The 25,477-nt window shown below is 50.0% G+C and overlaps 3 protein-coding genes and 1 long non-coding RNA gene across 8 annotated transcripts in view; 2 read left to right on the top strand and 2 right to left on the bottom strand.

Moving 5' to 3' along the window:
* NPRL3 (NPR3 like, GATOR1 complex subunit) overlaps nucleotides 1–6,566 on the bottom strand; it is a 44,984-nt gene extending 38,418 nt beyond the window's left edge. For 2 of the 5 annotated variants that reach the window (XM_047097872.1, XM_047097873.1), the window contains exons 1-2: nucleotides 6,076–6,566; nucleotides 1,041–1,110 (exon numbers count right to left, since the gene is read on the bottom strand). In XM_047097872.1, coding sequence (XP_046953828.1) covers nucleotides 1,041–1,110; nucleotides 6,076–6,193 — 188 coding nt within the window. In that variant the 5' untranslated portion in view covers nucleotides 6,194–6,566. Of the gene's footprint in view, nucleotides 1–1,040; nucleotides 1,111–3,126; nucleotides 3,207–5,751; nucleotides 5,847–6,075 lie in introns of those variants that run through there. The other 3 variants (XM_047097874.1, XM_047097877.1, XM_047097878.1) reach the window with 3 other exon arrangements.
* Nucleotides 6,567–18,256: 11,690 nt separating this feature from the next.
* Nucleotides 18,257–19,746, top strand: LOC124525541 (hemoglobin subunit zeta). Its single transcript, XM_047097989.1, has 3 exons — nucleotides 18,257–18,370; nucleotides 19,157–19,361; nucleotides 19,514–19,746. Exons 1-3 carry the CDS (start codon nucleotides 18,276–18,278, stop codon nucleotides 19,640–19,642), a joined length of 429 nt encoding a protein of 142 aa, XP_046953945.1. The 5' UTR covers nucleotides 18,257–18,275; the 3' UTR covers nucleotides 19,643–19,746.
* On the bottom strand, nucleotides 19,584–25,232 carry LOC124525544 (uncharacterized). Its single transcript, XR_006965520.1, has 2 exons — nucleotides 24,969–25,232; nucleotides 19,584–19,674 (listed from the first exon to the last, which is right to left on the bottom strand). It is a non-coding gene; the product is annotated as an uncharacterized LOC124525544 (long non-coding RNA).
* On the top strand, nucleotides 23,516–25,027 carry LOC124525542 (hemoglobin subunit zeta). Its single transcript, XM_047097990.1, has 3 exons — nucleotides 23,516–23,661; nucleotides 24,448–24,652; nucleotides 24,808–25,027. The coding sequence occupies exons 1-3, from the start codon at nucleotides 23,567–23,569 to the stop codon at nucleotides 24,934–24,936; spliced, it is 429 nt and encodes a 142-aa protein (XP_046953946.1). The 5' UTR covers nucleotides 23,516–23,566; the 3' UTR covers nucleotides 24,937–25,027.
* Nucleotides 25,233–25,477: the final 245 nt, after the last annotated feature.

Here is a 25,477-nt window from a genome sequence, read left to right as displayed (position 1 = left end):
CAGAAGACAAAATGCACCCACCCCACGAGAAGGAGCAAAGTGCTTTCTACGCACCTGTAACAAACCAGAGTTTGTTCCAAGTGGCCGACCTCAGAGGACAAGAAGACCACAGCCTTCTACATCAAGCAGAACATGGGATGTCCAATAATCCCCCACACCCCCTGCCCTCTCCTGCCGGTCTCTCTTCCAAAGCTTGCTCCCCTCAGAGACAGTCACTGGCCACGCCAGAGGCCCCATATACCCTCACAAAAAAGGGTAAAAACCACAATTGTGGAACTGCACAACACCATGGCGGATATGGTGTCTTGGCAAGAGGCCTGAGGGAGATAGCGCTAGCTCACTCCATGGCAAAGGCCCAGGAAGGGACCTCAGCTATTCTGCCATGGAACAGTTGAGGCTGAGTCCTTTACTGCAGGCAGGCCCCAGCTGTGTTTAGAGGCACCGAGGGCAGGCAATTCATAACCCTCCTTTAGCTGGTAGTACCATTTACTAAGCCTTAAAATGAATGTAAAGCAGACGTGGTCATTTCTTATGTTTGCCACCCTGACGGCATCTCCCAGGACAAGCAGGGGAGCACACACAGGAAGGACCAGGACCTGCCTTTCATCCGTGCCCTAAAAGAGCAAGGGTCACATCAGCCCTGGCTCTCAGCCCACATCACCCCATGAGCAGGCTGGGCTGCCCCAAGCACCTACATGTGCCCTCTGGGCACATGCTTGAGAAGTCAAGTCTGAGCACAGCACTGGGGACTGATTTTCTCCATCTTCCTCTCATGGTAGATAAAGTTCCCTCTAGCCTCATCTGTTTTCCAATCTCCTTGAGCAACCAACCAGTCCACAGCTGGAACATGGAACAAACTACGCAGCAAGGCCGAGACTGGCAACACAATCCCAGTTCTGCACAACCTGAAACCCCCGCAAATGGAATAAAAGGACACCAGGTTTGTCACAGGAGAAAACCCCTGGGTCAACAGGAGGTAGGGCTTTGCCCAGGCCAAGGGGCACGACAGCCCCATCACGGAGTGACTGTAAAGCCCTTACCTGGAATCACCATCCTGGTCGTCGGCATGGTCTCCAGTGTTGTTGACGGCGTATCTGCTACGAGGCTTATCTGAGGGCAAAGGGGGGAGAGTGGCTAAGAAAAGAGGATCCATCCACACGCAGGTTTGTGGATACATTAAAAGTAATGGTCTCTAACTACTGGGACCTCATCAAAATAAAAAACTGCACAGCGAAGGAAACAATCAGCAAAACTAAAAGGCAACCGACAGAATGGGAGAAGATATTTGCAAATGACGTATCAGATGAAGGGTTAGTATCCAAAATCTATAAAGAACTTATCAAACTCAACAGCCAAAAAACAAATAATCCAGTGAAGAAAAGAGCAAAAGACATGAACAGGCACTTCTCCAAAGAAGACATCCAGATGGCCAAGTGACACATGAAAAAATGCTCAACATCGCTCATCATCAGGGAAATACAAATCAAAACCACAATGAGATACCACCTCACACCTGTCAGAATGGCTAACATGAACAACTCAGGCAACAACAGATGTTGGCGAGGATGCGGAGAAAGAGGATCTCTTTTGCACTGCTGGTGGGAATGCAAGCTGGTGCAGCCACTCTGGAAAACAGTATGGAGGTTCCTCAAAAAACTAAAAACAGAACTACCCTACGACCCAGCAGTGGCACTGCTAGGCATTTATCCAAGGGATACAGGTGTGCTGTTTCAAAGGGACACATGCACCCCCATGTTTATAGCAGCACTATCAACAACAGCCAAAGTATGGAAAGAGCCCAAATGTCCAACGATGGATGAATGGATAAAGAAGATGTGGTATATATATATATATATATATATATATATACACACACACACAATGGAATATTACTCGGCAATCAAAAAGAATGAAATCTGGCCATTTGCAACTACGTGGATGGAACTGGAGGGTATTATGTTAAGTGAAATTAGTCAGTCAGAGAAAGACAAAAATCATATGACTTCACTCCTATGAGGACTTTAAGAGACAAAACAGATGAACATAGGTAAGGGAGCCAAAAATAATATAGAAACAGGGAGGGGGACAAAACAGAAGAGACTCATAAATGTGGAGAACAAACTGAGGGTTACTGGAGGAGTTGAGGCAGGGGGATGGGCTAAATGGGGAAGGGGCACTAAGGAATCTACTCTGAAATCACTGTTGCACTAAATGCTAACTAATTTGGATGTAAATTTAAGAAAATAAAAAATAAAACAAGTAAAAAAAAAAAAGCGATGGCTTCAAAAACGTGGCATATATACACACAATGGCCATAAAAAGGAATGGAGTTTTGATACATGTTAAAACATGGAAGAACTTGAAAACATTATGCTAAGTAAAAGAAATCAGACACAAAAGGACAAATACTACACTTATATGAAATACCTACAGTGGGCAAAACTCAAGAGAGACAGAAAGTAGTTTAGAGATTACCAGAGGCTGAGGGCAGAGGAAATTGGGTTATTGCTAAATGGTTACATATTTCAGTTTGAGGTGAGGAAAATTCTGGAAATACACAGTGGTGATAGGTGCATAATGCAGTGAATTAATCATGGTGAATGAAACTAATGCCACCAAACTGTAAACTTAAAAATGGTTAAAATGGCAACTTTTATAATATGTATATACACTTGTATTTTAATATATCACCACTTTTGTGTGTGTGTGTTTATTTATTTATTTTGAGAAAGAGAGAGACAGTGTGAGCAGGGGCAGGGACAGAGAATCCCAAGCAGGCTCCATGCTATCAGTGCAGAGCCAACTGTGGGGCTTGATCTCACAAACCCTGAGATCATGACCTGAGCCAAAATCAAGAGTCGGATGCTTAACCAACTGAGCCATCCAGGCGCCCCACATATATATTTTTTACCATAACAAACATTTTTTTTCCCAAAAGTTACGGTTTCCAAGGAATTATAACATAGGAAATGTTTTTGCTACCACTACGTTTAGTTTAAAAAAAAAAAAAAAAGAATCTCACACACACACACACACCCTCTCAGTATACGATGACAGCTAGGTTGGAAAAAGCACAGGCTAAAGAAAAAATTTTTCAATGTCCATATACCAAAATCCTTCACATACCTTACCAGAGTAATACAGTTTAAAGAACTTGGGATGAACTTAAGAAGTTCCTTATAGGCAGGGCACCTGGGTGGCTCAATGGGTTAAGCTCAGGTCATGATTTCCTGGTTTGCGAGTTCGAGCCCCGTGTTGGGCTCTGTGATGACAGCTCAGAGCCTGAAGCCTGCTTCGGATTCTGTGTCTCCCTCTCTCTCTGGCCCTCTCCTGCTCACACTCTGTCTGTCTGTCTCTCTCTCTAAAATAAAATAAACATTAAAAAAAATTTTTTTTATTTGAATGTGGACCTTTAGGGTGTTTTTTTTTTTGCATTTTTTTAATTATTTTTTTTAATATATGAAATTGTCAAATTAGTTTCCATACAACACCCAGTGCTCATCCCAAAAGATGCCCTCTTCAATGCCCATCACCTACCCTCCCCTCCCTCTAAAAAAATTTTTTTTAAGTTCATTACGGGCAAGTGGTCCATGAGGAAATCAGAAACGCTAGCAAGGGAGACAAGAATGAAAGCAAACATGCTACGCTCTTGAGTAGGGGGCTCAACACAAAGATGTCATTTTTTTGCAGTTAGCCCATACATTTGACACGATTCCCACTACACCACCAACAGTCTGGGAGAAGGGCCCAGAATATTCAGTACTCATGTTCACCGGGAACAGTAAGCAAGAACAACCAGGATAGTGCTGAAAAAGAGAAGTAACGATAAGCGACTAATCCTACCTGAAAGTATAACACAGTGTAAAGTTACAGTAATTCAGCAGTGTGGAACCCACATCGCTGGGAAAGATGAAAGGTCAAAAATAAACAGGGAATTCAGTATGCGAGAAAGGCAGCAGAACCAGTCACTGAGAGAAGAGACAATCATGCTGGCTCTTGAAGCAACCACTCTGCAGCCCCATGTTCCCACATCCTTCCTCACCCATCATAGCACCTGCTTCAGAAGGCTCCGGGAGGTGCACACACAACTCACTCTCGGCAAGTGTGCAGAAGACACCAACTCCTACCAGGAGCGTCCAACTTACACCAAGAGAAACACATTAAAAAATACATATATAGTAAATATGAGATAGGAAAACACGAGACAGGTCTTGTTTCTTTCCATTAACCTTGAGGAACAGAACACCTTTCTACATTTAACAAAACTCAGAAACTCCAAAAGAACAGACTGAAAACCTGACTCCATAAAAATCAAAATTCTATACAGCAAGAACCACACAGAAGCAAACGGGCTACGAATGTGTGGCTTTGTCGCAGAAAAAGGCCTATTTTATCCTAAATATTTAAAGAGCTCCTTCAAATCTATAAGGAAAAAATAAACCCAAGATGAAATTAGGCAAAGGTTATGAGTAAGTCATTCACTAAAAAGGAAATCCAAATGGCTGTGAAAAGAGGAAAACATGCTCTCTGTCATTAAGACAAACGCACATGTAAATCACGATCAGACGCTTCACCCATCTCACTAACAAAGACAGAAAAATCTGATCTATTGAAGATCAGTATGTTCATTTTTCCCTAGATCCAACCATCCCACTGTGGGGAATTGACCCTATATTCTGAAAAATGATAATGTATACAGAAAAGACATTTACACTGTTTGTATTAGCCAAAAGCCTATCAACAGAGGCCTAAATGAATAAATCAGTGTGTTCATCCCATGATTCTGATCATTCTGAACCTAAATCCAAGATGTAAAGTGAACATGAAAACAACATGGCAGAAAAGTGTGCACAGTGTGTTCACTTCTGCTTAGAAAATACAACATGTAGGAGCACCCGGGTGGCTGAGTCAGTTAAGCACCCATCGCTTGCTTTCGGCTCAGGTCATGATCTCATGGTTCATGAGATCAAGCCCCACACCAGGCTCCATGCTGACAGTGCAGAGCCTGCTTGGGATTCTCACTCTCCCTCTCTGTCCCTCTCTCTCAAAAATAAAATAATATCAACTTTAAAAAATAAAATAAGATAAAAATAAAATAAAATAAAATAAAACAAAATGTGTGGGTGCACCTGGCTGGCCCACTCTGAAGAACATGGGACTCTCGATCTCGGCGTCCTGAGTTCCAGCCCAACATTGGGTTTAAAGATTACTACAAAAAATAAATAAATAAAACAAAGAAAAGAAAATGTGTATATATGCTTATATTCACACAGAAGGTTCTGGAAAAATACACAGGAAAATGGAAATAGCAGCTGCCCCTATAAGGGGAAATGAGTGGCTAGGGATCGATGGTGGGAAAGAACTTTCTTTTCATCATCTATACCCCTTTGTACCTTTAAAACTGTGTACTATGTTAACAAATTTAAAAGTAAATTTAAAACAAAATATAAATCAGGAACTGCACATTCATGATAGTGAAAAACTGCAAGTAATCTAAATGTCTATTATGTTCTTATGTGCAGCTCTATGAGTGAGGGTGATCTCTTTATAAACTGGAAAAGTGCTCCAAGGAAGATCGTTTAATGGAAAAAAGACCAACGGCAGAACAATGTATCATGCGGGGGGAAAATCCCCAAGACAAGGCATGTTTTTCTCTGCATACATATCTGTACAGGAGGGACAACCGCCAAAATGGCAGGTGGTTATCCCTGCGATAGGGAAGGAGCAGAACTGGGGAAACTTCAGATGTACCTGTCATTTCGTGTTTGTTCCAAGCTGAATACATTCATACAGTACTTCTACATATTCTCAAAAGGCTGGAGGTACTGACGAACGTTAGCAATAATGCCTTTGGCATGTTGAACTGAGTGAGTTTTCTCTGCTTTTACTCTTCCGTACTTTTCAAATACTCTAATGAGTAGGCACTGAATACATGATCAGGAAAACAAAAAGGTCAACGACTTCAGTTTCAACGTGCGAGGCGGGGAGGGAAGGGAGCCGCCTCCGTGCGCTGCTCCGATCCTGCCGCCGGGCGCACGCCCGGGAGCGCCAGTCCCTTTGCCGGCGCTCACTTACTTGTCTGGGACGCCGGGTGCTCCTGGCTTCTCTGGAAGGGATACCTGAACAGCAATTTATTGCCCCTGCTGCCCGAGCTCACCAGAATCACGCTGATGGGGCTGGTGTTGTCGCCCATCCTGCGGTGGGCGGAGACGGGGTGGGGGCTCCGAGGAGGACAGGCTGGGACCGGGATGGGGGCCGGGGTGGGGGAGGGGCCAGAGGGCCCGGGGCGGAGGCGGGGAGCGGGCTCCGAGGAGGACGGGCCGGGCCCGGGATGGAGGCCGGGGTGGGGGAGGGGCCACAGGGCCCAGGGCAGAGGCGAGGTGGGGGCTCCCAGGAGGACCGGCTGGGACCAGATAAGGGTGCTTGAGGAGGAGGCTCCCAGGACGGGGCTGAGGGGGCTTGAGCTGGACGCGCCCGAGGTCGCAGAAATGCGGGGCGCCGGGAGCTTCCAAACCCACGAACCACCCGGCGCGTCTTCCGAAGCTCGCAAGGCCTCGGTGTCAGGGCCAAGGAACAGCTCAAAAGGAGCCTGCGCGCAGATGGGTGCTGAGTGCGCAGGCGCAGGCGACCTTTGCGCAGGCGCGAGGCCTTCTAGGGAAGCAGGGCGCACCCTGCAGGCCGCCTGTTTGTCCAGAGTGCGGACGGGGTCCGCCCACCAGCGTGAAAGGGAAGGTGTGGCTGGGGTGTGCCTTTGGGGTTCAAGCAGGCTGTATCAAAATGTTGCATTCTTTTTTTTTTAATGTTTGTTTGTTTGTTTGTTTGTTTGTTTGTTTGTTTAGAGAGAGAGCACGTGAGGGGGAAAAGGGCAGAGGGAGGCAGAGAGAATTCCCAAGCAGGCTCTATGCTGAGAGTGGCTCCTCTGACCACAGGGAGACCACACCTGAAGTGATAATTAGAGTTGCTTTCTTCACTCTAACACTTGCTTTGGACAGAAAGTTCAGACTTAACACTTGTAAAGTCCGAAAGTAAAAAAATCTCTCACAAGGATCATAGACCTAAGTTAAGAGCTAACAGCATAAAACTCTTACCAGAAAACATAGGAGTAAACCCTCTTGTCCTTGGACTGGCAAGGGTTTCTTAGATAAGACACCAAATGCACAAGTGGCTAAAGAAAAAATTAATTGGAGTTAGCAAATTAAAAACGTTTATGCCTCAAAGAGCACCACCAAAGAAAGTAAAAAGAGCACCCACAGAATGAGAGAAAATATTTTCAAATCATATAAGGGAATTGTATCCAGAATGTTAAAAAAAAAAAAAAAACTTACAACTCAAAGACAACCACCTGAAAAATGGGCAGAGAGGTGCCCGGCTGGCTCAGCAGGTAGTGTGTGACTTGATCTCCAGAGTCCTGAGTTTGAGACCCATGCTGGGTGTAGATATTACTAAAATTAAATAAACTTAAGAAAAATGGGCAAAGGATGTGAAAGGACATTTATCCAAAGAATACAGAAAAATGGCCAGTGAATTCATGAAAAGATGCTCAGCATCATTACTCTTGAGGGAAATGCAAATCAAACCCAAAAACAGGTTCCACTTCACACCCCCGAGGATGGCTATGATCAGAAAGACGAAATGCCAAGTGTGGACCAGGATGTGGAATTGGGATCTTTACGTGCTGTTGGTAAGAATGTAAAATGGTGCAGCCACGGTGGCAAACAGGAAGTTCCTCAAAAGGTTGAACCTAGGGTTCCCGCATGACCAAACTGACTCTTCTACTCCGAGGTACATCCCCAAGAGAAATGAAAACATAAGGTCACACAAGAGCTTGTATGTTCATAGCAACATCATTCGTAGTAGCCAAAAAGTGGCTCAGTTGGCTCCTGGGTGGCTCAGTCGGTTAGGTGACTGACTTCCGATTGGGTCATGATCTCGCAGTTTGTGGGTTCGGGCCCCGCGTCGGGCTCTGTGCTGACAGCTCAGAGCCTGGAGCCTGCTTCAAATTCTGTGTCTCCCTCTCTCTCTACCCCTCCCCTAGGGGCTCACGCTCTGTGTCTCTGTGTCTGTCTCTCAGTAATAAATAAACGTTAAAAAATTTTTTTAAAAGTGCGAACGACCCAAATGTCCATCAGCTGATGTGGGATAATCCACGTAAAGACATAGCGTTCAGTCACAAAAGGGAATGAAGTACCGCTACGTGAACGAACCTTGAAAACACACAAGTTGTATGATTCCATTCATATGAAATGTCCAGAACAGGGATATCGATAGAGGAGGAAAATAGCTTAGGTGGTTTAGACACGGGGAGTCGGAGGGTGTGGCTGCTAGGGTATGGAGTTTCTTTTGGGGTGATGAAAACATTCTAAAATTGATTGTGGTAACGGTTGCACAATCCTCTGAATATACGAAAACTGCACACCTCTCCTGCTCACAGTCTCTCTCTCTCTCTCAAAAAAAAAAAAAAAAAAAAAAAAAAAAAGGCTTCTGAGTTCTCTCACAGTTCCCAGGAATGGCCCTGAAATGGGAATAAGGGCACAGAAGCAGGAGGCGAGGCTGAGGAAAGGGAAGGGATTTGTGTCTGGGGGAGTGGCCAGCTGTGGTCATGGGGGCCTGTCCACAGGGGCCCTTGGACTCTGCCCAGTACTCCCATGTGAGGTCTAGGACTCTGTCACAGGCCCCCTTCCTCCAATTTCCCTGGCCGTGTTGCTGCCCCCATTGGGCAGTCTCTTGACCCCAGAAGTCTGGGGGAAGTCCCAGATTTGGAGGAAACTACCCTTCTGCAATCACCCCCTCGGGGCCTGCTTCCTGCTAGCAGCTTTCACAAGAGCACTTGTTTATTTTTCTGGCTATATAGTTAGTGTCTTATCAAGTAATGAGTACTGGGATCCATGAAAGGTAAAGGGGGACCACTAGGACCCAGGCCACAGAGGTCCTGCACGGATGCCTTCCCAGGCTGCCCTAGCAGGGCTCGGGTGCAAGGCTATCCAGGGCTGGACTGGAGAGAGCAGAGGTCCGAATCGCACGCCACCCTCACTGGCAGCATCTCAGAGTCCACAATGGCCTGCCTCATTGGGCTGTTGCAGAAATCAGAGCTCACGGTCACTTCCTGGACAACCCGGCAGGTGCCAGCAGCTGGAGGGACCCGGGGGTAGGCTGGCCCTGCTTTGGGCCTCCGCACCTGTAACAGGATTGGGAGCAGGTGGTCTCTGAGTGTGGTCCTACCTCAAAGCCCTCACAGATTCCTGGACAATGATGTGCCCAGGGCCAACCTTTGCTCACATCTTCCAACTCTTCCCTGCTAACACCCCACACCTCTGTGCCCTCATTATACATTTAAATAATTCTGTTTAGTAACCTAATTTTTGAAGACAACTCGATTCTTGGAAATGAAAATTCCAAACCCGTACACCCAACCTGGGTCCCCTCTGGCCAGGGCCAGGAGGCCTTATCAGTCCTGCCACTTGTTCTGGGCCCAGTGGAGCCGCCACTGTCTGTCAGAGGGCCAGGCAGGGCTCACACACCCTATCTCGGACCCGCCTCGACCCCTCCACCTTCTCAGCAGCAGTGTTCCTGCCCAGAAAGAATCACCCACTCACAGTAGTAGCTACGATAACCTTGAATTCACGCTGCCGCGTTCTGCGGTCCTATGGTGACAGATCATCCCTCCTAGCAGTGAGGTGGGGGCTATTCATACCCCACCCGAGAGGTTGCAAATGTACAACTGGGGTTTACAAGGTTAATTACCCTGCTCAGGGCCAGCCAGGGGCTACTCTCGGGAAGGGTCTGTGGACCCCATCGCGGCCTCCTGCTGAGTGACCAGGATCCTCTGAGCTCAGCCCCAACTACACAAGCTCTGAGTGAGCTCAGGGCTTGGAGTTCAGCCAATTCCAGCAGATCTCAGCGTCCAGCAGGAGCACTGCCCAAGCTCGGGCTCCTTGTGTCACAGGCAGGGGAACCGAGGCCCAGAGACAGAAGAGACTTGCCTGAGCCCCAAAGAGCCTGCAGTCTGGCCCGCACAAAACTTAGGTCTCGTCTACCCACTGGGGTGTTTCCCTCCTTCACTGAAACTTTAACATTTCGTAACTCTCCTGTGCCTCAATTTCCTTATCTTAAAAGATGTAACGATAATAAAAGAAAGCTTCTCCCACAGAGACCTGTGAGGGCAAACACACATGGAGAGTGTTTGGTGCTGTATCCAGAACGCAGAAGGCAGGTGATCAATGTCAGTGAGAACCACGGCACTTCTCATGTCCCAGGTCGACTGTTGCCTGACCTAAAAGACTAAATGGTGAAGTTCTTAGAAAGCTAGCACGGAAGTTTCTCTTCACCTTGGCCCAACACTTATTTCACTTTGTAGAAAACTGGAGCAAAATTCACACAATGCAAAATTAACCATCTCACAGTGAACAATTTGGTGTCATTTTGTATGTTCACAACGGCATGCGACCATCATCACTGTCTGGTTCTGGAGTATGTCCATTATCCCAAAAGGAAACTTAGCACCCTTTATGAATTGCCCCCCCCCCCAGCCCCTGGCACCCGCTCATCTGCTTTCCTGGGATTCCACCCAGATGGAATCACACAGCATGTGGTCTTTGCTGTTTGGCTTTTCACTGAGTATCATGTTTTCAAGGTTCACCCACATTGTAGCAGGTGTCAGTGCCTCATTTTTATGGCTGAGTAATATCTCATCGAATGGAAGTATCAGAATTCGTTTACCCATTCATCCACTGATGGACACTTGGCTTTTCTAAATAGAAAGATACAACATTTTTCTTTTACAAGAGAATCTCTCTTCTATTTTAAGTTTATTTATTTATTTTGAGGGAGAGAGAGAAAGCACGAGCCAGGGAGGGGCAGAGAGAGAGAGGGAGAGAGAGAGAATCTCAAGCAGGCTCCACACTGTGAGCACAGAGACCAATTTGGGGCTCGAACTCATGAACCGTGAGATCATGACCTGAGCTGAAGTTGGACACTTAACCGACTGAGCCACCTAGGTACCCCGAAAGGTACATTTTTTTTAAAAGTTTGTTTGTTTATTTAAATGTTTATTTATTTTTGAAATAGAGCACATGAGTGGGGAAGGGACACCCACACACACACACACACACACACACACACACAGAAGATCCGAAGCTGGCTCTGCACTGACAGCAGAGAGCACGATTTGGGGTTCAAACTCACCAACCACAAGGTCGTGGTGCTGAAGTCAGACGCCTAACTGACTGAGCTAGCCAGGCACCCCGAATTCATTTCTTTTGAAAGGCAGAGGGTGAGAGCATGAGGAAGGGAGGGGCAGAGAGAGAGAGAAGGCGAGAGAGAATCCCAAGAAGGCTCTGCACCGTCAGCCGGGGAGCCCAACATGGGGCTTGGACTCACAAACCGTGAGATCATGACCCAAGCCGACATCAAGAGTCAGATGCTTAAGTGACTGAGCCACTCAGGTGCCCTAGGTACAGCATTTTTATTTATTTATTTATTTATTTATTTATTTATTTATTTATTTTAAATGTTTATTTATTTTTGAGAGGGAGAGACAGAGCCTAAACAGGAAAGGGGCAGAGAGAGGGGGAAGGTACAGAATCTGAAGCAGGCCCAGGATCTGAGCTGTCAGCACAGAGCCCAATGTGGGGTTCGAACTCAGGAACTGTGAGATCATGACCTGAGTGGGTCTGCCACCCAATCGACTGAGCCACGCAGGTGCCCCCAGCATTTTTAAATAGGACCAAAAAATAACGAAATTTGACTGCTAACTAAATAACTAAATGATACCCTTCTGTTCAACCAAGAACAGTATTAAGAGAGTGGAGGCAAACAGCAGAGTTGAGGAAGATAATGACAGAAAACTGACCAGAAACTTTTTTTTTTTTCAACATTTATTTATTTTTGGGACAGGGAGAGACAGAGCATGAATGGGGGAGGGGCAGAGAGAGAGGGAGACACAGAATCGGAAACAGGCTCCAGGCTCTGAGCCATCAGCCCAGAGCCCGACGCGGGGCTCGAACTCACGGACCACGAGATCGTGACCTGGCTGAAGTCGGACGCTTAACCGACTGCGCCACCCAGGCGCCCCTGACCAGAAACTTATATCCAGAATATATTTTAAATTCCTATAAATCAGTAAAACTAGCAACACAGTAGACAAACAGGCGTGAGTTGGATACTGCAAAAAACAAAACAAAACAAAACAGGGAAATCTTATGCCTGGAACTAATGCAATATTGTGTGTCAACTACACTCAAATTAAAAAAAAAAAATTTTTTAAGAGGAAATTCAATTGAACTGCAAATGTGTGAACAGGGGCCCAACCTCACTGGTCACCAGGAAAATGCAAGTTAAGACCACATGACACACTACTACACACCCATCAGAAAAGCCAAAAGCTAAGGAGAGCGGCAGACCAACCACAGGAAATGCTTGCAAGGGTAGCCCATGCACCGCTGGCAGGGCTGCGAGGTGGTGTAGCTACCTGGAGAGAAGTCCGGCATTATCCGCTACAGCTAAAAATACGCATGCCCCTAGAACCAGCAATCCTGGGAACGTACCCCACAGAAGGGCAGGCACGTGGCCATCCAGCGACACGTGCAAGAATGTTCATGGCGTTATTCCTAACAGCCAAGACCTAACAAGCAACACCCAGCCCCAGCACACTGGATGACCTGAGGTCTGTTCCTACAAGGAGATACAGCACAGCGATGAAAAGGTCCTCCCCACCACGTGGCTGGCCTCTCACAGACACGGGTGAAAGAAGGCAGACGTGAAAGAGGGCACGTGGTATTGTTCCATGTATCTGAAGGCCAAAGGCAGGCAGAAACAACTGAAGTGCTGAAGGGTGCATGTTTGTTTGGGCGGTAAAAAGTGATTGAGAGGCAGGAAGGTAAGTCAGGGTGGGATCACCTTTCAGGAGGATTGGGGCGCTCGGTATCTGCTTTGTAACAACTCATGAAGCTCCACTGTGTGCCCTGTGCTATAGTTCACAATGAAAAAAAGGAAAAGAGAACGGGACGTTTGCTCACAACGATGGTTTGTGGGGCTTGGAAGTTTCAGGAACAAAGAGGCCTCCTGTGGCTCCCTCTCCTTGCAGAGGCGAAGGACGGGGTGGGGGTTCTGCCAGGATGGAAAGAGGAGGCCCTGGAGGACCGAAGGGAGGTGAGGATCATCCGCCATAGGGGAGACAGCTGCCTGGGAGTGGGATCCTGGAATCCATGGTAGTTGCCTACTGTTAGGGGACAGGGCAGCCCCCCAGGGTCTTCTGGCCACAGTTTCCCCAGACGCCACAGCTGGAGGGATTCTCCCAGGCACATTCCTCACTGACACCTCTCAGTGCTTCACCCCGGGGACTCCAGATTACCTACCTCTGCCTGACCTTCCCTCTGACCCTCAGCCTCTTCTCACTCACACATTCTCTTTGGTTTGTCAGTCTGTCTGTCCACCTCCGTCTCTCCCGCTGCCTCTCCCTGCCTCTCCTTTCTAGAAACCGAAAGGAGCAGCACAGCCTTACACACGCTCATATAGGCCTGCGAGCCTGAGGTGGTGCTGGACTTTCCTTCCGAATCAAGAGACAGCAAGTGAAGACCAAGGATGGCTGGGCTCATCTCAGTCTCGGATGAACCCAGAGAGGCACAGCCACACTCCAGGCAAACATCCTGGGGCCCCCTGGGGTTGGCAGCATCACTTCTCAGGACAGTTAGCAAACAATCATAAAGCCAAGGGACGGTGGGCACAGCCCTAGGACAGGGGAACACCGTCTCGTAAAAAGAAGGGGCAGCTGGGACGTCTGGGTGGCTCAGTCTGTTGAGCATCCGACTCTTGGTTTCCACTCAGGTCATGATGTCACAATTCGTGAGTTCCAGCCCGTTGTGGGGCTCCACGCTGACAGCAAGGAGCCTGCTTGGGACTCTCTCTCTCCCTTTCTGTGTCTCTCTAGCAAAACAAATAAATAAACTTAATTTAAAGAAAGAGGGGGCAGCTGTGAAATGTAAATAAAGGAGAGACCCGGAAGGAGAAGGCCACACTTCAGTCTGGGAAGGCAGACTCTCCCTCCGGGACACACGCAGGGAGAGAGCCTTACCTTGTCTGCAGGGCTGACGGGGCATCCATCAGATGCTGCTCCCACCCTCAACCCCTGACTCTCTCATCATGTCACATCTCAGGTATAGAAGAAATGAGCACCGCGACATGAATAAAACGGTAGCACGGTGCCTGGCGTACCTGTTTTCCATTTCAAAGGGCTCGTCCAAGCCAAATTTTCTCTAAGAATAGTTTCGCAAAATATCCGTGACGAAAACTCCCTACACAGGAGTTTCTGATTCTATAAAAAAAAGTCCAGCAAGATTTTGTGCGGATACCTCTTTGGCTGCCTCTAAAATTCATATGGAAAGGCAAAGGAACTAGAATAACTAACACCATTTTGGAAATGAAGGATAAAGTGGGAGGAGTGACATTACGCGACCCTTTCACAGCTGTAACGAGGTACAAGTTACGCAGCAGGCACTTCACTTATTTAAAGCGTGCGTTTTTAGATTCAGGGAGTTACACAACCATTACCACGATCTATTTTATTTTATTATTTTTTAATGCTGATTTATTTTTGAGAGAGTGAGAGAGAGAGAGACAGAGCATGAGCAGGGGAGGGGCAGAGAGAGGGAGACACAGAATCCGAAGCAGCTCCAGTATCCGAGCTGTCAGCACAGAGTCCCACGCGGGGCTTGAATCCACGAACCGTGAGATCATGACCTGAGCTGAAGTCAGACATCTAACCGACCGAACCACCCAGGCGCTCCTATGTTGGAATGTTTTCATCACCCCAAAAGAAACTCCATACCCTAGCAGCCACACCCTCCGACTCCCCGTGTCTAAACTACCTAAGCTACTTTCCTTCTCTATCGATATCCCTGTTCTGGACATTTCATATGAATGGAATCATACAACTTGTGTGTTTTCAAGGTTCGTTCACGTAGCGGTACTTCATTCCCTTTTGTGACTGAACGCTATTTCTTTACGTGGATTATCCCACATCAACTGATGGACATTTGGGTCGTTCGCACTTTTAAAAAAATTTTTTAACGTTTATTTATTACTGAGAGACAGACACAGAGACACAGAGCGTGAGCCCCTAGGGGAGGGGTAGAGAGAGAGGGAGACACAGAATCTGAAGCAGGCTCCAGGCTCTGAGCTGTCAGCACAGAGCCCGACGCGGGGCCCGAACCCACAAACTGCGAGATCATGACCCAATCGGAAGTCAGTCACCTAACCGACTGAGCCACCCAGGAGCCAACTGAGCCACTTTTTGGCTACTACGAATGATGTTGCTATGAACATACAAGCTCTTGCGTGACCTTATGTTTTCATTTCTCTTGGGGATGTACCTCGGAGTAGAAGAGTCAGTTTGGTCATGTGGGAACATTCTTACCAACAGCACGTAAAGATCCCAATTCCACATCCTGGTCCACACTTGGCATTTCGTCTTTCTGATCATAGCCATCCTCGGGGGTGTGAAGTGGAACCTGTTTTTGGGTTTGATTTGCATTTCCCTCAAGAGTAATGATGCTGAGCATCTTTTCATGAACTTACTGATCATTTGTATACCTTAGAGAAATGTCTATTAAAAATTCTTTTATCTTTTTATTGTTGAATTGTATGATTTTTAAAAATATTTTGGACCAGTGTCTTATCAGATACGAGGTTTGCGGTATTTCTCTTATTCTTTGGGAAGTATCTAATTTCAAGACTTAACACACACTGGGACACCTGGGTGGCTCAGCCAGTTAAGCAACCGACTCCTGATTTCTGGTCAGGTCTCTATCTCACATTTCGTGAGTTCAAGGGCCACATCGGGCTCCATGCTGACAGTGTGGAGCCTGGTGAAGATTCTCTGTCTCTGTCTCTCTCTCTCTGCCTTCAATGCTCTCTCTCTATCTCTCTCAAAATAAGTAAAATAAACTTTTTTTTTTAATTTTTTTTCAACGTTTTTATTTATTTTTGGGACAGAGAGAGAGCATGAACGGGGGAGGGACAGAGAGAGAGGGAGACACAGAATCGGAAACAGGCTCCAGGCTCCGAGCCATCCGCCCAGAGCCTGATGCGGGGCTCGAACTCACGGACCACGAGATCGTGACCTGGCTGAAGTCGGACGCTTAACCGACTGCGCCACCCAGGCGCCCCTAAAATAAGTAAAATAAACTTTTAAAAAATAATAAAGAATAAAAAAAATCTTTTAAGAACAAGACTTAACGTAAAGCAACAGTAATCAAGATAGTATGGTTTTGGTGAAGGATAGACACACAATAAATGCAACAGAATATAGAGTCCAGAAATAGACCTGAAAAATACGGCAGATTTATTTCTCACAAAGGATTATGAGAAGGAAATCCAGTAGGGGATGTACGGTCTTTTCAATAAATGGTGTGGCAACAACTCAGAGGCAAACCAAACCAAAAGAAACTGGAACAAAAACTAACCCATACACAAAAACTTATCTCCAAATGTATCACTGATCCAAACATGAAATATACACTATTAACTTTGATAGGAAATCACTGACGAAATCGTCGTGGCCTGGAATGAGACACAGTGCTCTCAGGGGTGGCACTGAAGGCATGAATCATAAAAGGAAAACTTGGTAGCATGAACTCGATCAAAATCAAAACTTTGGCTCTGCACGCGGCATTATCGAGAGGCTGAAGTGACAAGATACAGACTACGAGACGATATGCGCTAGTCACGCATCTGACAAAAGACTGTACCCAGCGTGTCTGCAAATGTCTACAGAGTGTGTCTCAGAGCTCGCCGGTAAGAAACAAAGAGCTTGTCGTAAAAATGGGCAGAAGAGCAGAACGGATATTTCACCAAGAAGACGTACGGATGGCAGAGAAGCACACGAGAAGACCCTCACGTCGCTGGTTATCGGGGGAAACGCGGAGTAAAGGCACACCACCACGCCCTCGCCCGCCCGTCAGAACGACTGCAGTGTAAAGAGGCCAGCAGCGACACGTGGCGACCAGAACGTCCTGCACGGCCGACCGCAATGCGAAATGGCACGGCCACCCTAGAAAAGGTTCGCAGTTTCTTAGAAACACACACGTAGCACATGAGCCGACAGTCCTCTCCTAGATAAAGGATCCCCTAGAGAAATGAAAACTTGCGCTCACATGAACACCTACGCACAACGTTCGTGGCAGCTTTAGCAATAGTCCCAAAGTGGGAAAACTCTCGTTAAGCGAAGGAACGCACACACTGTGACAGGTTCATTCCACAGAGCATGACTCAGCGATAAATAGAACTATTGGCACACATAACAACACGGAGAGGTATAAAGGGTATCACACTGCCTAAGAGAAGCCAGTCCTAAAAGATAACGCGCTATAGACTTCAATCATATGTTATTCTTGAAAAGACAAAATTATAGAGTTCAGGTGTAAGGCGGGTGAGATGGCAAAGGCCCCCAGCATGTGGGAGTTTCTTGCGGGGAGGATAGAGCTGTTGTATGTCCCGACTGTGGCGGGGGCCGAATGAACTTACGCATGTCAAAACTCACAGAGCAGTATACTAAAAAAAGTCAATTTTGTTTGATGTTAAAATAAAGTGTAAACAACTATTTGCCTCATTATGTCACAACGATGATATGGTGAGCAGGACGGCAACCCCTATGAGCACAGATTACAAGAATTCTCTTTTATTAATCTGATACTTCATCCAGCTCTTCAGAGGGGGTCAGTCCATCTCTCCTCAGCAACACGTGGACAAAACCATTGCTTTCTCAGAGGCAACCCAGGGATCACAGAGCCAGAGGGAGAGGAGACTGACACGTGGCCAGGCTGGGCTAGCCACAGAATCCCACTAAGGAGCCCGGCAGGCAGAAATGGGGCCTGCTCCAGCCCAAGGACAGTGTGTTGAGCTAACGCTCTGGTTTGCCCCATTCTGTGACCCTGAAGTGCAAGAGGATGGTCAGAGCTGGGCTATAAACCCAGGCATGGCCTCCTGGGCTGGCTGGGCCCCTATCTCTCCAGGACTCTGGTCAGGCTGTGGCCAACATCCCCTCTAAGCCCGAAGGGGAGGGTGGAGTGATAGCCCCTCACCCCACCAGCCCCACCAGGGACTGGTGACCACCCATCCTCACTGGGCCTGATAAGAGACCCCACCCCCACAGCCCTCTCCCCTGTCCAGACCAACGGCCACAGCCTGGCCCCCACCCCGGCTCTGTGTATATAAAGGGATCCCGGGGGGCGAGCTCACAGAGGCCAGTCCTGGGCACACCCGGCTCCAGCTCAGCCACCACCATGTCTCTGACCAAGGCTGAGAAGACCATCATCCTGTCCATGTGGGGCAAGATCTCCACTCAGGCGGATGCCATTGGCACCCAGGCCCTGGAGAGGTGAGTGCCAGGTGGGCTGGGATGGAGCCCCGTAGGCGACAGTGTGGAGTTGGTGAGGACAGGGGCCAGTGGGGAGAGGGCTCTCTGCGGAAAGGGTCCCTAAGGAGGGGTCGGCGAGGTGGGGGTTCTCCGAGAAAGGGGTCAGTGAGGGGGGCAGATGACTTGCACAGACTTCTGATGGACCCTATGCTCACTGAGTCCTGAACAAGCCCAGGCCCAGCATCTCACCAGAGGGGTGTGGATGTGTTTCCCCCAACACCTGACATGCCTGAGGAGGCAGTCAAGCATCTGCAAGCGCCAGGGTCTCTAGTCCTGGGGCAAGGTGGTCCCAGGTGGTTTCCCTACGAGCTCTCCCTTGCAATGTGCCTGCAGGTGGCATTACTTCTGGCAGACGGTAGGTACAGCAGGAGCCCGGTCAGGGGTTGGGAAGGAGGTTTTTGTGGCCGGAGGAGAGGTGAAAACGGGCTGGAGGCCTACGGAGGGTGTGCAGGGCCAGCTGGGAGCAAGGAGACCCTGGAAGAGGGCTGAGGTGGGGAGCAGGGGCGAGCCTGGGTGCTGGGAGGGTGTGGAGGCAGAAGGCCTTGGGACCGTGGGGTGCAGCTTGGGGGAGGGGCAGCAGTCGGAGCACAGCACACCTCAGGAGGTGGTGCACCTGCTGGGCTGGAAGGCCCCAGGGCGGTGGTGAGGCCGCACTTGGGTCCTCAAGCTCGGAGAAGGACGCAGGGGTCGTAGAGAGGTGCACGGGGGCCCACGTTCCTCCAGCGCTCAGGGCCCGCCCTCCCGCAGGCTCTTCGCCAGCTACCCGCAGACCAAGACCTACTTCCCGCACTTCGACCTGCGCCCGGGCTCCGCGCACCTGCGCACGCACGGCGCCAAGGTGGCGGCCGCCCTGGGCGATGCGGTCAAGAGCATCGACAACATCGCGGGCGCCCTGTCCAAGCTGAGTGAGATGCACGCCTACGTTCTGCGCGTGGACCCGGTCAACTTCAAGGTGCGCGCGGGGGCCGGGGTCCTGGCGGGGACCAGGCGCGGGGGGGGGCGGGGGGGCGGGGCGGGGTCTCGGCCGCCGAAGGTGCTCCGCCCACCCCAGAGCACCCGCAGAGCACCCCGGCCTCGCGCTGAGCCGCCCTCCGGGCCCCCCAGCTCCTGTCCCACTGTCTGCTGGTCACGGTGGCCTCGCACTTCCCCGCTGACTTCACGGCCGACGCCCATACCGCCTGGGACAAGTTCCTGTCCATCGTGTCCTGCGTCCTGACCGAGAAGTACCGCTGAGCGCCGCCGCCAGGCCGGGGGCCGGCTGCGACCTCTCCGCGGCTCCAGGCTTCTCCAAACCCTCTAACTTCCCCCTGAGACGCCAATAAACGAATGCACGCCCACCTCGCCTCTTGTCACTGGGGCCATCAAGGGGGCGGCAGAGGTGGAGGGGGGTGGCGGGGAGGCACAGGGACACCTGGAGGGCTGCGGGAACACTGCGCACTAACCCGAGGGTCTCTCCGACCGCAGAGGGCACTCCGGGGGCGTGGTGTGTGGGGCTAGGGCACTCGGGGTCCGGATGGGGTGACAGAAAGTGCACCCCTCGGCCTTTATTTCTGGGGTCAGCGCCGAGCCCACCTGGCCCCACTGACTCTGCTGGGGCGCACCATGGGATTCCTCTGGGATTTATCCTATTTCCTAGTTTATGCTTGATCTTAGCAAGAAAGGAGGAATGAGTGTACCTAGTCCCTCATTTATTCTTCCACCCTTCCACTAAACACACACACACACACACACACACACACACACACACACACACACACACATTTTTGATGCACAGGACGCCCAAGCATTTTTGTAGACTCTAATACAACAGCTAGAAAAAGCAACCCCCCCGGCCCCATGGAACTGACAGTCTAGTCCCGGATACAGATGTGATATTCAGTCAGATCGCAGCTCACAGAAAGAAAAAAATCATTTTGCTCATTATTAGAGAAATACAAATTAATACTACTAAAAATGAAACCTCACTGATATCCAGACTTTGACCACACTGTACTGATGGTCCCTTCACAATGCAGTCCCTTCTACCACAGAGACTACACAAGCTTAGTTTTCTCAGCACTAGAAAACCCCAGTCCATCATCAGGCATTGACTGAATGTAGCATGAAAGCTCACACAGCAGAGGACTGTGACCTGAAAAAAGAATGAAGACAATTTGTAATAGTGGCTGTGATGTCCAGGATTTATCAGGTAAAAAGGAAAAGAAAAAAGAGAGACGCAGAAGTTGTGTGTGTGTGTGTGTGTGTGTGTGTGTGCGCACGCGTGCGTGTATCATGGTGGCTTTTCTGTTTTTCTGTAAGAAAGGAGAGGAGGGGGAGCCTGGCTGGCTCAGTCTGTAGAGCATGTGACTCTTGACCTCTGGGTGGTGTGTTGGAGTCCCACACTGGACATAGAGTTTACTTTAAAAGAAAAGAAAAGAAAAGAAAAGAAAAACAGTGAGAGGAGATACAAATGCGTGTGTGCATTTGTGTGTACTGACAGGTGTGAGTATGTGTACATTTTGACACACATGTATGATTACGATCATAGCTCTTGTGTGTGCACTTGTGAGTGTTTATAAGTTTGTGTGCATTTGCTCTTTTTTTTTTTAAGTAAGTGCTATGCCCTGCATGGGACTCGAACTCAGGACCCTGAGATCAAGAGTCACACGCTCTACTGACTGAGCCAGCTAGGCACCCCTTGTGTTTGCTTAGTTTTGCAAAAGGAAATCCTTCAAGGATGAAGTGGAAATGATTACAAATAATAACACGGATGGAGATAAAGAAGGGGTGGAGGGGCTCCCCCAAGTCTAACTCTCTGGATGGTGTTACTTTTCAATCATGTAAATCTTTTACATCACCAAAAATAGAATTAAAAAAAGCAAAAAATGACAACTTGAAAAACCCTGCTCGTTTTCCACGGCAGCTGCTCCAACCCACGTTTCCAGCTGCAGTGGGTGATGCGCTAGTCTCTCCACTGCCTCACCGACCCTTGTTCCTGTTTTTTTTTTATAGTATGTATCCCGTTGAGTGTGAAGCGGTACTTCCCTGTGGTTTTCAGTTTCGTTCCAATAACGAGTAATGAGGCTGAGCATCTTCTCATGTGCTTTCTGTGTATCTTTTTTTGGAGAAATATCTATTAAAGTCCTTTGTCCATTTTTAAATCGGGTTGTGTTTCACCCTTTCCATTGCCAATAATTTTTAACCTGACTCTAACCAAGCCGTTAGATCTGACTTCCAGTGCACAGGAAATGCATGGATAAAGGCAGTGTCTTAAAACAAACAAACAAACAAACAACAACAACAACAAAAACCCTTCAAGTAAAACCATCAGACCAATGCAAAATGTAGAACATTCTGTAAGACAGCTTGTCTCGACTATCCAAAAAGTCACTGATATGGAGAAAAGGTGGGTGTGGGGTGGAAAGTTTCTGGAATAAGAGAATAAAGAGACAACTGAAAGCTATGTGTGAGCCTGGGTCAGATCTAAATTTGAATGATTGAACACATTTTGGTGATGAGTGAGGACATGTGATGCGAAAGAATGTTAATTCACTTAGATTGGCGATAAACCTGTGGTTATTTATGCAGGAAAACCTTAGTCTAGGAGACGCGTGCTGAAGTGTAGACACAGAGCTTCAGGAGGACTGCCACACAATTCCATATTTTTGGAAGAAACGTAAAGCACACCCAGATATATTCCTACATGTGCTGATAATGCAAACATGGCAAATGTTCACAACTGTGGGACCCCAGTGGTGACAGTGAACGGGACCATCGTTCCATACTGGGACACACTGGGATATAAAGGAGACCTAAAGGGGAGCCTGGGTGGCTCAGTCGGTTGAGCATCTGACCTCGGCTCAGGTCATGATCTCGCGGTCAGTGAGTTCGAGCCCCGCGTGGGGCTCTGTGCTGACAGCTCAGAGCCTGGAGCCTGTTTCAGATTCTGTGTCTCCCTCTCTCTGACCCTCCCCCGTTCACGCTCTGTCTCTCCCTGTCTCAAAAATAAATAAAACGTTAAAAAAATTTAAAAAAAAAACTCTTCCCCTGTGGGACGAGGGTTACTGTTTTTCTCTTTCGTTTGCTTGTGCCCATGTTCTCACTGGGCTCCCACACTGAGTACATGTCACTAAAACCATTATGTGCTGTGAGGTGGCAGCTGAGCTGGGCCATCCTGGACCTTGCCATCTTTGGATGAGCGAGGAGTTTCGCAGGGGGTGGGGGGAGGGCGCGCTGAGCTTCCTCAGTGGCTCTTCCTGTCACACTTTCCCTCACAGGGGCTTGAACGGTGCACTGTGGGCCTCAGCCGAAGTGGGACGATTAACCGACTGAGCCGCCCAGATGCCCCTAGCTATAATTTAACTCAAAATGCATGCACCCTTTGCAAGAACACATACTAACTAAAGGCACATATTAAGCACATTAAAATGGTTGCCTTATGGTAGAGAGGGGAAAGGGGATAAGGTAAGAGGCAAAGAGATGTAAATAGTACAGGCTGTGACGGGATGTGACAGGTAGGATTGTAGGCTCGGGTGACCCCAGACTCTGTGTGAAGAGTCCAGCCTCCTCCCAGCCTGGGTGCCCAGCTTGGAGAATCCCCCCAGTCAAGCTGCTGAGGGACTTGGCTTGTGGGGGAGAAGAACCTTATCCAGGTGAGGAAGGCGCTATACACAGAGGCAAGAGCATCTGAAGCCAAGACTGTCACTCACACCCTGTGACACCTGGCCTCAGTTTCCCTCTGTGGACCTCCATTCACTCATCTGCAAGGTGATGCTACAGAAGCTTAGATAAAAGAAGGAGGAGAGAGTGCTTCTGTGAAAGCCTGCTACCTTCTAGATCATCCTAATATCACAAGGACAGGGAACTCGGCAACCATGATTATAGAGGTCAGTCACTGGACTGGGCCCCTACCTCCCTGGAACCTGGACTCAGGCTGTGGCCCAGTGCGGGGAGGGAGGAATGTTAGCCCTTCTTCACCCCACCAGCCCCACCAGGGACTGGTGACCACCCATCCTCACTGGGCCTGATAAGAGACCCCACCCCCACAGCCCTCTCCCCTGTCCAGACCAACGGCCACAGCCTGGCCCCCACCCCGGCTCTGTGTATATAAAGGGATCCCGGGGGGCGAGCACACAGAGGCCAGTCCTGGGCACACCCGGCTCCAGCTCAGCCACCACCATGTCTCTGACCAAGGCTGAGAAGACCATCATCCTGTCCATGTGGGGCAAGATCTCCACTCAGGCGGATGCCATTGGCACCCAGGCCCTGGAGAGGTGAGTGCCAGGTGGGCTGGGGTGGAGCCCCGTAGGCGACAGTGTGGAGTTGGTGAGGACAGGGGCCAGTGGGGAGAGGGCTCTCTGCGGAAAGGGTCCCTAAGGAGGGGTCGGCGAGGTGGGGGTTCTCCGAGAAAGGGGTCAGTGAGGGGGGCAGATGACTTGCACAGACTTCTGATGGACCCTATGCTCACTGAGTCCTGAACAAGCCCAGGCCCAGCATCTCACCAGAGGGGTGTGGATGTGTTTCCCCCAACACCTGACATGCCTGAGGAGGCAGTCAGGCATCTGCAAGCGCCAGGGTCTCTAGTCCTGGGGCAAGGTGGTCCCAGGTGGTTTCCCTACGAGCTCTCCCTTGCAATGTGCCTGCAGGTGGCATTACTTCTGGCAGACGGTAGGTACAGCAGGAGCCCGGTCAGGGGTTGGGAAGGAGGTTTTTGTGGCCGGAGGAGAGGTGAAAACGGGCTGGAGGCCTACGGAGGGTGTGCAGGGCCAGCTGGGAGCAAGGAGACCCTGGAAGAGGGCTGAGGTGGGGAGCAGGGGCGAGCCTGGGTGCTGGGAGGGTGTGGAGGCAGAAGGCCTTGGGACCGTGGGGTGCAGCTTGGGGGAGGGGCAGCAGTCGGAGCACAGCACACCTCAGGAGGTGGTGCACCTGCTGGGCTGGAAGGCCCCAGGGCGGTGGTGAGGCCGCACTTGGGTCCTCAAGCTCGGAGAAGGACGCAGGGGTCGTAGAGAGGTGCACGGGGGCCCACGTTCCTCCAGCGCTCAGGGCCCGCCCTCCCGCAGGCTCTTCGCCAGCTACCCGCAGACCAAGACCTACTTCCCGCACTTCGACCTGCGCCCGGGCTCCGCGCACCTGCGCACGCACGGCGCCAAGGTGGCGGCCGCCCTGGGCGATGCGGTCAAGAGCATCGACAACATCGCGGGCGCCCTGTCCAAGCTGAGTGAGATGCACGCCTACGTTCTGCGCGTGGACCCGGTCAACTTCAAGGTGCGCGCGGGGGCCGGGGTCCTGGCGGGGACCAGGCGCGGGGGGGGGGGGCGGGGGGGCGGGGCGGGGTCTCGGCCGCCGAAGGTGCTCCGCCCACCCCAGAGCACCCGCAGAGCACCCCGGCCTCGCGCTGAGCCGCCCTCCGGGCCCCCCAGCTCCTGTCCCACTGTCTGCTGGTCACGGTGGCCTCGCACTTCCCCGCTGACTTCACGGCCGACGCCCATACCGCCTGGGACAAGTTCCTGTCCATCGTGTCCTGCGTCCTGACCGAGAAGTACCGCTGAGCGCCGCCGCCAGGCCGGGGGCCGGCTGCGACCCCGCCCCTGACCCTGCAACTTCCCTCAATTTCCCCCCAATAAATGGATGCGGATGGAATGGGTCCTGCGTTCTCAGTATTGGCCGAAGGAGGGGAGAAAGTGAGGCATAGAAAGCGTAAGCCACAGGAACGCGGTGGACCCCAGCGTCACCACCGGCCTGGAGGCCACCCCGAGGACGCTGTGGCTCGATCCCTGCGCCTGCGGACCCCAGAATCGGGAGAGAGTAGATCGGCCCCAGGCTGGTTCTCCAGGGTCCGAGGTGCGTTTGCTCCTGTCCTGCTTCCCGAATCGCCCAAATATCGTCGCTTTACTCAGCGTGCCGCGTGCGTGTGGGTGCGTGTCGGCACTCAGGGGGCTTTTCCTCAAAGCCTGACACTATAGGTCCCGCACTGCGGGGACCCACGATACGCTTCCCGTGTCCCTAGAGGAAAAGAAGCGTCCCTGCCCAGCGCTCTTTCTCCCAATCCCTCCACTGGCTCCCTCCCGCAGAGGCTCTGACGCTGCCCGC

This window comes from Lynx rufus, unplaced genomic scaffold (assembly GCF_022079265.1).
Source record: "Lynx rufus isolate CCGP_SWC_20201006 ecotype Redwood Valley unplaced genomic scaffold, mLynRuf1.p SCAF_43, whole genome shotgun sequence".
Classification (NCBI taxonomy): domain Eukaryota; kingdom Metazoa; phylum Chordata; class Mammalia; order Carnivora; family Felidae; genus Lynx; species Lynx rufus.
This window is presented reverse-complemented; position numbering and strand designations above follow the sequence as displayed.

Bases quoted from the DNA above. Each gene is read 5' to 3' on its own strand.
- LOC124525542 (XM_047097990.1), top strand. From the start codon at position 23,567: ATGTCTCTGACCAAGGCTGAGAAGACCATCATCCTGTCCATGTGGGGC. The intron at 23,662-24,447 runs GTGAGTGCCAGG...GCCCTCCCGCAG, and splicing joins GGCACCCAGGCCCTGGAGAG to GCTCTTCGCCAGCTACCCGC. The intron at 24,653-24,807 runs GTGCGCGCGGGG...CGGGCCCCCCAG, and splicing joins TGGACCCGGTCAACTTCAAG to CTCCTGTCCCACTGTCTGCT.
- LOC124525541 (XM_047097989.1), top strand. From the start codon at position 18,276: ATGTCTCTGACCAAGGCTGAGAAGACCATCATCCTGTCCATGTGGGGC. The intron at 18,371-19,156 runs GTGAGTGCCAGG...GCCCTCCCGCAG, and splicing joins GGCACCCAGGCCCTGGAGAG to GCTCTTCGCCAGCTACCCGC. The intron at 19,362-19,513 runs GTGCGCGCGGGG...CGGGCCCCCCAG, and splicing joins TGGACCCGGTCAACTTCAAG to CTCCTGTCCCACTGTCTGCT.